This window comes from Bubalus kerabau, chromosome 1 (assembly GCF_029407905.1).
Source record: "Bubalus kerabau isolate K-KA32 ecotype Philippines breed swamp buffalo chromosome 1, PCC_UOA_SB_1v2, whole genome shotgun sequence".
NCBI lineage: Eukaryota > Metazoa > Chordata > Mammalia > Artiodactyla > Bovidae > Bubalus > Bubalus kerabau.
In genome coordinates, this window is record NC_073624.1 from 98,452,107 (window position 1) to 98,465,006 (window position 12,900).

Here is a 12,900-nt window from a genome sequence, read left to right on the forward strand (position 1 = left end):
GAGGGGATATATGTATACTTACAGCCGAGTCACGCTGCTGTACAGCAAAAACAAACTCAACATTGTAAAGTAATTATCCTCCAACTAAAACTTTAAAAAGAGAGAGCAAGAGATGCTAGAAGCCTGGGCTAAGATGGTACAGCAGAAATGCAAAGAACTGACAGCTCCAAGATACCATTTAAAGGTATAATGGGCCAGGACTGGAAGTGGGGTATCTGGTTGTGGAGGATTTGGTGAGGTAATGAATGTTCAGAGGTAGCGTATGTTGCAATGGGACACATGGAGCAGGAGGCAGACTTTGAATGGAAAAGTCAAGACTTCAACTTTGCTTGTGTTCAGTAAAGTGAACTTGTGTGATAATTAAGAAGAGATGAGTCTGGAGCTCAGAGGCAATCTGGACAGGAGATAAAGGAGACATGGACTATGATGGCATATTAAGCCATAGGAGTGGACAAGATTGTGGACAAAGTAGAGTCAGCTAGAGGAAGAGCCAAAACTGGGGCTGAACCAACTCCAATAGTTATAGTCAGGGAGGGAAGGAGCCAGCACAGGAGGCTGAGGCATAGTCAAGAAAGAAGGAAGAGACTATGGAGAGTGTGTGCCATGGAAGGCAATGGAAGAGTTTCATGAATGCAACCAAACGGTCAAATTAAGATGAGGACTGACGGTGTCTGCTGGAATACCTCTGTGGAGTTTAGTTTCAGGGGAACAATGGGGCAGAAGTTGACATTGATATGAAAATAGGAGACAGTTTTTTTTTTTTTTTTTTTTTCAAGTGCAGTGGGAGAAGGGGATAGTCAAGGAGTTGAAGGTATTTTAATGTGACTTTAGGATTCTTTTGTGGCTCAGATGTTACCTGCAATGTGGGAGACCTGGGTTCGATTCTTGGGTTGGGAAGATCCCCTGGAGAAGGGAATGGCTACCCACTTCAGTATTCTTGCCTGGAGAGTTCTATGGACAGAGGAGTCTGGTGAGCTACCGTCCATGGGGTCACAAAGAGTCAGACATGACTGAGTGACTAACACTTGCACTTTCTTAGGTTCCATGCAAGAATGGTTAAAAAGCTGATGCCTTGGATTAAGGAACCCAAAGTGGGAATGCTTACCAGGTAATAACTCTTGAATTAAGCTGGATAAAGTGGGAATGAAGACTCAAAAAGTCAGATGAGATACAAAGTTTGAGTGTCAATTAGCTCGTAATGTCCATGGGGCCAAGGAAATTCTTGTCACATAACATTCTATCATTCTATCAACAGACCTTATTTTGCTTAACCTTACCTCTTATTGCCAAAGTTTGGTATTTCCAAGTTTCTAAGTCTATACATGTCACAACAATAACATCCATATGCAAATGATTTTTCTTTTTTCAAATTACTTCTCCAGAAGTCTAAGCCTGGAAGTAGTGCTTCAAATAGAATGAATATACTTATGACTATTGAAATATTACTGTCAAATTGCTTTCTAAAAAGGTTGTGTTAATTGGTATCGCCATCACCAGGTGTCAGCAAACCTTATTTTCACTTTAATTTGTATTTATTTGATAACTGGTGAAGCTGAACATATTTCCATATCTATATCTAACTCTCTAAACCTCCTCTTGTGAGAATATACACTTTGCCTGCTTATTTTTTGGTGTCGGTATATTTTTTTCATTTTCTCCTAGCTTTCGTATCTTGCAGCTAATATTTTGCCTGTTGCAAATGTTTTTCCTGAAGCATGAGCTTTAGTCATCACTTATTTTTTGTGGTATAGTTTTTTTTTAAAGTCAAGTATATGAATATTTTTCTCTTGCTATTACATGATATATTGTTTCAGAGCCAAGAAAATTATACTTCCAAATTATCTGACGCTCAATTATTTTCTGTGTTAGGTTTTTAGATGAATTTCTTAATTAGCCTAAAATTTATATTTCATGTAAAAAACGTGAATTAAATTACATTTCCGTATTGTAAGCCAGTTATTTCAGCAACTTTTTATGAAATTATTCTTCTGTTTCCTCTTAATTCGTGATAAACAATCTTTAAATTTTTTACATCTATTTCTGAGCTTTGTAGCCTATTCCATGAATCTATATTCCTATTTTTTATTTATGTTTTTAGGCAGCACCACTGGAGAAGGCAATGGCACCCCACTCCAGTACTCTTGCCTGGAAAATCCCATGGACGGAGGAGTCTGGTAGGCTGCAGTCCATGGGATCGCTGGGAGTCAGACACGACTGAGTGACTTCACTTTGACTTTTCACTTTCATGCATTGGAGAAGGAAATGGCAACCCACTCCAGTATTCTTGCCTGGAGAATCCCAGGGATGGGGGAGCCTGGTGGGCTGCCATCTATGGGGTCGCACAGAGTCGGACACGACTGAAGTGACTTAGCAGCAGCAGCAGCAGGCTGCACCACAAGGCATGTGGGATCTTAGTTCCCCAACCCATTGGGATCAAACCCACGCTCCCTGCATTGGGAGCATGGAGTCAACCATTAGACTGCCAGGGAAGTCCCTATATTCTTATTTTTAAACAAGAGTCATGGGCTAAATTATTGCCACTATATACTTTGCCAACAAAGGTCCGTCTAGTCAAAGCTATGGTTTTTCCAGTGGTCATGTATGGATGTGAGAGTTGGACTGTGAAGGAAGCTGAGCGCCGAAGAATTGATGCTTTTGAACTGTGGTGTTGGAGAAGACTCTTGAGAGTCCCTTGGACTGCAAGGAGATCCAACCAGTCCATTCTAAAGGAGATCAGCCCTGGGTGTTCTTTGGAAGGAATGATGTTAAAGCTGAAACTCCAGTACTTTGGCCACCTCATGCGAAGAGTTGACTCACTGGAAAAGACTGATGCTGGGAGGGATTGGGGGCAGGAGGAGAAGGGGATGACAGAGGATGAGATGGCTGGATGGCATCACCTACTCGATGGACTTGAATTTGAGTGAACTCTGGGAGATGGTGATGGACAGGGAGGCCTGGCGTGCTGCGATTCATGGGGTCGCAAAGAGTCAGACACGACTGAGTGACTGAACTGAACTGAACTGAACTGATGTGTTTATAATCATATAGAAATGGACCTGCTTAAGTAATTTTCTTTTTTTCAATATATATCTTGGATATTCTTGACCAATTCACATTAGTATTTCAGATGAATTTTATACATTAATTTTAGGGTTTCCCTGGTGGCTCAGATGGTAAAGAGTCTGCCTGCAGTGCAGGAGACCCGGGATCGATCTTTGGGTTGTGAAGATCCCATGGAGAAGGAAATGGCAACCCACTCCGGTATCCTTGCCTGGAAAAGTCCATGGACGAAGGAGCCTGGCAGGCTATAGTCCATGGGTTGCAAAGAGTCTGACATGACTAAATGACTTCACTTTTAAGACAAAAACCATTTAAATTTTTACTGGGATGACATGAAATCTAGACAACAGATTGAGGAACTAGTGACATTTTTATGATATTGTCCCACCAAGAAACATAGTATATGTCTGGATATATCTAACATGCTTTTCATATCTTTCAATAAAATACCTGTTTTTGTTTTTATATTTATTTACACTTTTAATTGATAAGATTTCCTTATTATGAATTATAATTAGCCTCAATAGACTACTGCCTCACTAAGAAAAACTGTTGCATGGTGAAAATCACTGTTTTGATAGGAGGCTTCAACATGTATCTCCCAGTAAAAAGTATTTTAAAGCACAATGTACATGCCTCTGCAGGTTTGAGCCTGAGTATTTCCATTGGTTTTAATGAATGGGATCTTTTATTAATGTGTTAACAGTTTGTCTTATATGTCATAAGGTTACTGATACTTGAACATTTACTGAACATTAGCACTTTATTTGACCTTTATTAATTTGAATAGTTTTAAAAGCTAATATATTTAGATATAACAGATATATCAATACACTCACTTAAGATGAGCAAATAATATTTTTGTCTATTCTATTCCAATAATTATTTCTATTATTAACACTTGTTTCTTGCATTAGTGCATGGGACACAACTTTAAAAACAACATTGGTTGTCTCAGTGACAGAATTCCATGTTTCTGCTCTGATTTGTAAAAGAATGTTTCTGTTTTCTCTTTTAGGAACCATGCTATTTGTGGGAAATACTTTTATTCCTACATCTTTTCTCTTTTTATTAGTATAAACCATTTTTCCTGTTAACAATCTCTTTATAGGCATTGTTGTTCAGTCGCTCAGTCATGTCTGACTCTCTGTGACCCCATGAACTGCGGCACGCCAGGCTTCCCTTGTCTTTCACTATCCCAGAGTTTGCCCAAACTCATGTCCATTGAGTCAGTGATGCCATCCAATCACCTCATCCTCTGTCGTCCCCTTCTCCTCCTGCCTTCAATCTTTCCCAGGGTCTTTTCCAGTGAGTCAGTTCTTCACATCAGGTGGCCAAAGTATTGGAGCTTCAGCTTCAGCAACAGTCCTTGCAATGAATATTCAGGGTTGATTTCCTTTAAGATTGATGGGTTTGATCTCCTTCAGTCCAAGGGACTCCCAAGAGTCTTCTTCAACACCACAATTCGAAGGCATCAATTCTTTGGCACTCAGCCTTTTTTATTGTCCACCTCTCACATCCAAACATATAATTTTACATAATGTAAAAGTGGGGTGCCACGCATCACTTTTTGTGTGTGTCTGTGTATATGAGGATTTCAGTTGTCTCTCTTTTTTAAGTCTATCTCTGACCTTTCCTCCACCACACGAATTATTTCATCATGGGAGTCTATGTTTACAACCTAGTATGAATTCTCTCACGTTTTTCTCCATGCTCAAATAATCATATAGAGACATAGACATAAACATATAGAGGGACATTTTTGGATCAATATAAGACCATGCTATATGTACTTTTCTGCATCTTGATATTTTTATTCAACAAAATCTCATAATATTCCTCCAAGGCAATTAGAATTGCTCTACTTCTCTCTTTTTAATGCCAATTTCATAACAAGGATGAGAATATACTACCTTCTAACTGTCTTGTGTAAACAAGAGGCTCTGTATTACATGCATCTTTTTTTTTTTTTTTTACCAAGAAAGTTGCTAGAATGTTATTTGCAGTGAGCAAATGCTCTTTAAACCAAGTTATTATGATAGCTGGAACTGGAGAAGAAATTACTTAAATAACCAAGGATCTGAGACTCTCAGCAAGCCACAGTTAACCATAAAGACAGGAAATATTTTGAAATAATATGACCAAGAGCTAAAGACAGACATCTTATCAATGTCACTAAAATAATCAGCCCAAAGTTGGCTTCAAAGAAAAGCTTTACTCAGATTGCTAAAGTCTTATCTCCTTTACCTTGAGAGCGGTGGTGAGCTGGAGAAAGCGAGGTAACGGTTGCGTGGGAAGACTCTAGAGGGATTAGGGTAAACCACACTGGGACTCAAGGTGGGGAAGAAATTACCAGTGGTTCTCTGGGTGGTAAACATGTTCCAGACCATGCGAATGGTGATTAATTTATGCTGGTGAACCCAAAGATGGGTAAGCAAACTGAGTAAGCAGCTCTTTTTAGTCAATGAGCAGCTTGCTTTCCCTCACTGCACTTAAGTACTCCCCTTAACATTTTCAAAACGATAAAAGAAAAAAAGCCATGTGTAATCATAACCCCTTATCAGAGTCCTGGGTATATTCAATGATCATGGTATTTTCTAGCAGTCTCTATCAGCACTAAAGTCAGCTATTTTTCAGACTGATAACAGAAATAAAAATTTGGCCATACCTATACTTAGATACCTAAGCATCTTTTTCCACAGAAACTGCTCACACTAGTGCAGGTCTGGTGGAGGTTTGGATGAAAGCTTTGAAGGGTTTTTTTGGGAGGGCACCCGCCCCCAACCCATCCTCCATACCCTCGCCCTCAGGAGGGCGATAGAAAGGAACAACAGCCAAATAAGTTGAAATCCACGAGTTCTGATCAGTTATGACTTGAAAGCTTGATTCTTTTATTATTTATCACTCATTAAATGCTCTGGCTCTCTTTTATTAAATGTTAAATCATCTTAAGTGGTACGGTTCTTGCTATTTGAAATGGCAAAGTGTAAGGGGAAAGAGAAAGTGGCCCATCTCCTTGTTAATATGGCATTCAAATAAAACAGAGTGAGCTCAGCAGACGGGTCAACTGGCTGCTGATGGTGATTCTGTATAGTTATTCATAATACAAGAGCTGTAATTAGGGAGAAAATGTCTCCTTACAGCCACTGAGATTGCAAGGCAGGAATTCCATTTTCCCATGGGGCGAGGCTGGTATGTGAATCTGAAAATGCATGAATGTGCTCACACTGCTTCATTTCTCTCATCCAATGACAGGGCTGATGTGTTGCCAAAGGCAGTATAGTACTGCCGCAGCGCGAGCCCATGCACTTTTCAAGGGACCGCCCCCCCTTGCAATATTCACTGCCCATATTGCTTTCTCTCCCTCTCAATATCACCTGAAGGCATGCACGTAAGACAGTGTCAAAAACCTGAACACATCAAGAAAAGGAACTAAAAAACAAAATAAAATTCAGTCCTTAAGTTGCACTTAAGGACTCTTGTTGACCATGAATCTGAACTTTTTTTTCCTTCTTTTTTAAATCAATGTTTTTCAATGACATTAGTCCATTTTTTCCTTAATTTCAACAACTGAAAGTCATCTTCAGGGACACAAGATGACAAACTCCATGAGGGCAGGTTCATGACGTGTCTCATTCTCTGCTATCTCCCTGTCACTTTGCAGAATGTACAGGAATTGGTGTTCACACAGTATCAGTTCGGAGAAGGTGATGGCACCCCACTCCAGTACTCTTGCTTGGAAAATCCCACGGATGGAGGAGTCTGATGGGTTGCAGTCCATGGGATCGCGAAGAGTCGGACACAACTGAGCGACTTCACTTTCACTTTTCACTTTCATGCATTGGAGAAGGAAATGGTAACCCACTCCAGTGTTCTTGCCTGGAGAATCCCAAGGACGGGGGAGCCTGGTGGGCTGCCGTCTATGGGGTCCCACAGAGTCGGACACAACTGAAGCGACTTAGCAGCAGCAGTAGCAGCAGTGTCAGTTAACTGAGTGAATTCTCAGAACTAAGCTTATTTGATCATTAATAGGTAATTTACACACAGAAGGAAGTTGGCATCCGTTGACTAAAATGAGACAATAGAGACAAATTAAAAATCTTTCCTCTTACCTTATCTTTACTGCTTCGAAATAGGTGAATTTGAGGGCACTTTTTAGCTCCAGATAAAATATCCAGCCAGTTTTCTGAATTATTTAAATGCTCACAATCTTCTTTAAAAGTACACCTATCAAAAAAAAACAAAAAGGGAGGGGGCAGCAAAACAGCAACCCCAAACATGCATCATTAAAACTTTCTCATACTTGGCTTCAGTACAAAATGCCAGACTTTGTGTGAGGATTATTGATTTCGAGTGAGAATAAGAACATGATGCTAAAACCATGAAAAGCAACAAGAAACCAGCAAAGCATTTTTTCCATCATGTCTCAGAGCTGAGAACAAATGTGGACATGTTGAACTTAGACTCCTGAGCCATCTCTCAAGATGACATTGCAAATACATCCAAAACACATCCTCTCCTGGATTCTAAAATTAAAGCACTACCTTCTAGAAAAACCTAGCGTAGAACAGCCCAAAAAAAGGTTTACACGTCGAAAACGTTTTAGCTTTGCCATTCATTTCCAGAATTTCAACCTATTGTGTAACTTTTGCTGTTGTTTAAAAAAAAAAAGAAGCAACCATTGTTGTGCTTTGCAGTATGATAATCAAATAAACATATTGCAAGGGCAGAGTCTTCCCAAGAATTTGATAAGACATTCCAGAACCATCTGCTACATAACATTTATTTAGACAGATACCAACTCACATCAAAAGATATTGGGTGAAACATTTGCCAGGGCCACCTCCCCAAGTCAGCCAGCCCAGAGGATGTCCCCAAAGAAATCTGCAGCTGTGGTCACGGCCAGCTACTTTGATAAACACCATCATAAGCTGAAGGTGAAATCACCGCTTCGCCTATGCCTGGTCCAGTCACTCTAGGTCATGCGAACTTGGGAACTCCTGCCTCGCCGGCAGGGTGGCCAACTCAACAAGAAGAATGAATGCCAAAGGTCACTTGGGTTCCAAATGGTGTTGGACTCCACAGACCTTCTACTGAATGATATCAAGGAAAGAACAAAACCTCTGTTACCTCTGCCGTCTCAAGGTCCAAGGTTAAAACGAAGCAGTGGAGGAGAACCAGTAAGTTTTAAAAGAAACTGAAAATTCATGATTCACATGAGATTGAAAGCAACTAGATAATAACCTCATTCAACTCTGGGGAGTCCCTGAAAGGAAGTGAGTGGAGACAAGTGTGGTCCCAAACAGTGTATTTGACAAGCATTTTATTTCTTTTTCTTCTTCTCTTTTTTTTTTAAAAATTCTTAAGAATAAATTTAGGCCTCACAGCTTCATCTTTGAGCGCTGCGCTAATTTGAATATGACAGAAATAGAACAGGAAGCCAGTGAGTTTCATTAGACATCACCCCCAAGTGCAATCTTTCAGCGTGTCATCATATTCTCCCGTCTCGGGGAACCCTGCTTCCAGGCAGCACATCTGTGTCCAAGCTCTCCTCCACCTGTGTCGGCTGCTTCTCCAGCATCAGGGCCACGGGGATTTTCATCAGCAGTTCTCCACAGTCATAAATTTATCTGACCCTTGATGGCTAGCTCGTCCGTCACGGACATTAAGTTCAAATTAAACCTCCTCTCAATGTCAGGGAGAGTTTTCAACGGAGGGACACATACTGCCGGATTGAAACAGACAGAAGGACAAGGCTAGAAAGCGATGATGACTGTCAAAAACGACCTGCCTCTCTCGCAGGGGCATTCCAGCTTGTATAAGGCAGTTCCTCTGTCTAAAAGGAGGCCAAAAAAAAAAGCAAGTTCTAAAGAGAGGGGAGTACAAATGTTTTTGTAGGCTTTTAATACTGCCTGGGAGTCAAGGCCTAAGGCTGCCAAAAAAACAAGTGTAAAATATTTCATACAAATAGTGCTACAATTTGCCAATTTGTAGGCAGAAAACAGTAGTGCCACTGAATTATCACTCCCTTTTCTGAACTCCTATGGCATTTCTTGTTGGAACCACAGATTTTGGTATTTAATCATATGCTGCCTTGAATTACAACTTAACTGTTTTACGTGACTATGGCATGCCCCCCAGTAAGCTGTAAGCTCCTCAAAAGAAGGAAGAATGTCTTTAATATTTCTTCTGCAGATCTTTCCATGTCTGACAGCATGATATGCAAATACTAGGGTTTCAACCAACATTTTTGAATGAATGAATGAAATATGAAATCTCTGTAGGTCCTTTCTGTAGGTGAGATTTCTTTCTAGAGTTTCCTTAGTTTATGTCTGACTTGTACTTATAGCAAAGAGACTACTTTTAATATAAGCTAAAAGTTTGAATTGGGGGCCAGAGAGGGGACAGATTAGAAACTAAGGTTTTCAGTTTATCTTTTGGGAAAAAAAACAAAAATATGTTTATATATACATATATAGGCTTCCCAGGTGGTGCTAGTGGTAAAGAATCTGCCTGCCAACGCAGGAGACATAAGAGACATGTGTTTGATCCCTGGGTCAGGAAAATCCCCTGGAGGAGGGCATGGCAACCCTCTTCAGTCTTCTTGCCTGGAGAATCCCATGGACAGCGGAGCCTGGCAGGCTACAGTCTATGTTGTTGCAAAGAGTCAGACAGGACTGAAGCGACTTAACACTGAAACATATATATATATGTATATATGTAATAGACCTTTCACTTCTTATTTTGTATAAGGCGAAAACAAAATTTAACCATGTTAAGCAACTAAATATAAATTCCTGGTTTATAAAACACCTTTGAGATCTCATGCCTTCTTTCTCGCCAGCTGAAAAATAAAAATTAAAAAGCACACCGTAACGCCAAGAACGTATAACCAGATGGTCAACCAACAACAAGATCTTATTACTTCTTCAATATTGCAGATGATAAAATCTTCATGACACCACGTTACCCACACAAACTTTCTCCGAGGGGGAACAGACCTCAGAGCTCCCACGTTTTAGTAAACAAAACCAAAATGGTCCCTTTTGAAAGTCATCACTTTTGTTCCTACACATCCACAAAAGCAATGGTCAAGTGCATAGACACTTAAGCCTTTGCCCAAATACAATTAAAATCTCATTTTCAGGCTCAGGTCTCAGCAAGGCTGATTCTCAGTGAAGCAACCTCAGATAGGCCGATTTCTTAACTGACTTCATGATAATTTCTTCAGATAGGAGGAAAGATAGGAAGAAAATGGGATTCAAATTTGAATGAGCATATTCTAGGGGAAAAAAAAAAAAAAAGGCAGACATGTATTTGCTTTTCTTATCTTATGCTGTTGCCCCGCTTTCCAAGGGTCTTTCCCAAAGTTCTAGGACTCCCAATTAATATTTTTCTGGCCCTTACGTCTAGCTAGATTTCATGCCTACAAAATAAGGCCAATATGCAGACACTAGCCTACTCGCAAATTAATAGAATTGGCATTAATGGGAAAAAAAAAAAAAAAACTGCCTGAAGGAAAAAAAAAAAAGCCCATAAACCAAAAGTTAATTAAAAAAAAAAACAAACCTTTTGCTAGGTGAAAGGACCATGAATTCAATTTAGTGAATTAAACTACTTAAGAAGGCTTGTTCATAGTATCTACTATAGAGCTTAATCTGTTCAAAATATTAAGAGTTAGAGATTGTTACTCAACTATATACGTATGTGGACCACCCCTCCCTTGCCCTTAACTCTTAGTTTGTTCAAAACTCATGAACAGGGAGATTCCAGACACTTGTCTAAGTTTGCTGTTTCAAATTCAGAAAGTATCTGCCGACAGTGTGTTTGCTTCCTGAGTTTGTGGAAATCTTTCCAAACAAACCCTGATGTCCCTCAGTCACCACCCTACCAGGTATCTACGTGGGGTAACTGCCACCGTTGAGTGTTGATGGTCACTCCTCCCCTGTTAGTCCTCACAGGCTTCCCAGGTGGCTCAGTGGTAAAGAATCCACCTGCCAATGCAGGAGAGGCAGAAGACGCAGGTTCAATCTCTGGGTTGGGGAGATCCCCTGGAGGAGGAATGGTACCCAGCTCCAGTATTCTTGCCTGGACATTTCCATGGACAGAGGAGCCTGGAGGGCTACAGGAGGAGCCAGGGGTCACAAAGAGTCAGACAAGACTGAGCATGCATACACATTAGTCCTCAAAACCATGTTGCTCTATAGGGATGAAATGGAGGCTCAGAGAGGTGTTTACAATGTGCCAAGCTTTCCCAGCTTCAAGTGTCTGAAGTCTGCTTTCAGAGCCACACACTTGGCCACTCAGCTGCATGGTCATCTGTAAGCCCTATGTGTTACAACATGTCAGTCATGTCTGACTCTTTGCAATCCCATGGACTGTAGCCCGCCAGGATCCTAACTGCCATTTAATAAGCTGCACAAAAATAATGACATTTAGAGTTCCTCCTGGCTTCCTTGGGCCCCATTAGTGGCTGGAGGGTGGGGCTGGGCCAGGACAAGGCAACAGAGATGAAGACCCCAGGAGCATAGAATGGAGAAGGTGAGACAGAGCCTCCGGAATGAAGAGGGGAGCATGGATTTGGGAGGGAAACACAGAGCAGGGTTCTGAGAGGCCTTGAATGTTCACCCATCACTAGCCCTGAATACAAAACACCTGATTAGAGGTTAAGGTTCCAGGAAGCCCCCCAACTCACAAGTCTATTGTATTACAAAAATTGGCTTGCAAACCCTCTGTTTGTAATACAGAATACACTTTTCTCCCCAGAGAAATAATGTTATAAACAGTGATTAAGTCTCCAGGTTTTAACCCACAAAACCTATTTATTTGCAATGTAACTTCAATTCTATATATTTGCTATATAAGAGTAGCAGAAAACAATGAGATTGAATCCATTTGCATTATATAGCAGTTTTTCTTCTTTACTTGTGTTTCTGCTTGGCTGGTAGTCTGGGAACAGTGCCCAGCTGGATCGACTTTTAAATTTATTATTACAGTGTTGCATTTATACAGTATTTCTATTTTTTAATGGGGATGACTTAAATTATTAATTGTTTTCATGCCAACATAAAGAACTGGGAGACCCACCTCTAGAAATGAGCTGAAGTTTCCAGGCATGCAGGCAGGTGAAATGCCCAGGGGACGGGCTGGGGGACCTTGAAAATCTGACTCTATTAGGCTAGAATCTCTCCCTAAGAATTTACTACTTACTCAACCTTGAAATAGAAACTCTGAACTCAGAAATGTAACTTCTACTTCCTGCCACTCGAATTTCATCAGCATCCTCTAATCTAATTGTTCACTAAGAGCAGACAGTCCCTGAAGTAAACGGACAACTAAATATCAGGTAATTGGCTTGAATGGGAGGTTGGTGTGATCTGTTCCAAAGATTCTCTACAGATAGAATATCAGAAAACTTTTAACAAGGAAAAACAGAACAGGAGACTGTGTCTGTGGCTGGGGGAAGATTTTGCTACAAGAGCATCCCAAGGTCTTCTGCTAAGTGATTTGAAACAGATGTCTGCATTTTTTCAGAAGGGCACGGAGCCCAGAGGAGGGACCAGGTGGTCCCGAGAATCGAGGGACTTTCATTAATGTTGTTAGTCCACGAGATGGAAAAACCAATCTCAACTGAAGAGAAGAGAATGAGAAGTCACTGTGACAAACTCAACTCTGAATTCTAGGCCTCCAGAGTCAGCCAAGAGGGATGCCAAAATACAAGACCAAAATAACTTGCCAGGAAAGCTGAAAAACTGCATTTCAGCTCCAGTGATGAAAAGCCAACCTACATAAGAAAATGATGCTAATAACAGAAACAATTTAGAAGATTTTTTTTTTTAA

At 40.5% G+C, this 12,900-nt stretch overlaps 1 protein-coding gene across 2 annotated transcripts in view; it reads right to left on the bottom strand.

The window, feature by feature from the left end:
* PLXNC1 (plexin C1) overlaps positions 1-12,900 on the bottom strand; it is a 332,800-nt gene that overhangs the window by 84,908 nt on the left and 234,992 nt on the right. For both annotated transcript variants that reach the window (XM_055585371.1, XM_055585362.1), the window contains exon 7: positions 7,173-7,287. In XM_055585371.1, the coding sequence (XP_055441346.1) occupies positions 7,173-7,287 (115 nt within the window). The remainder of the gene's footprint in view (positions 1-7,172; positions 7,288-12,900) is intronic.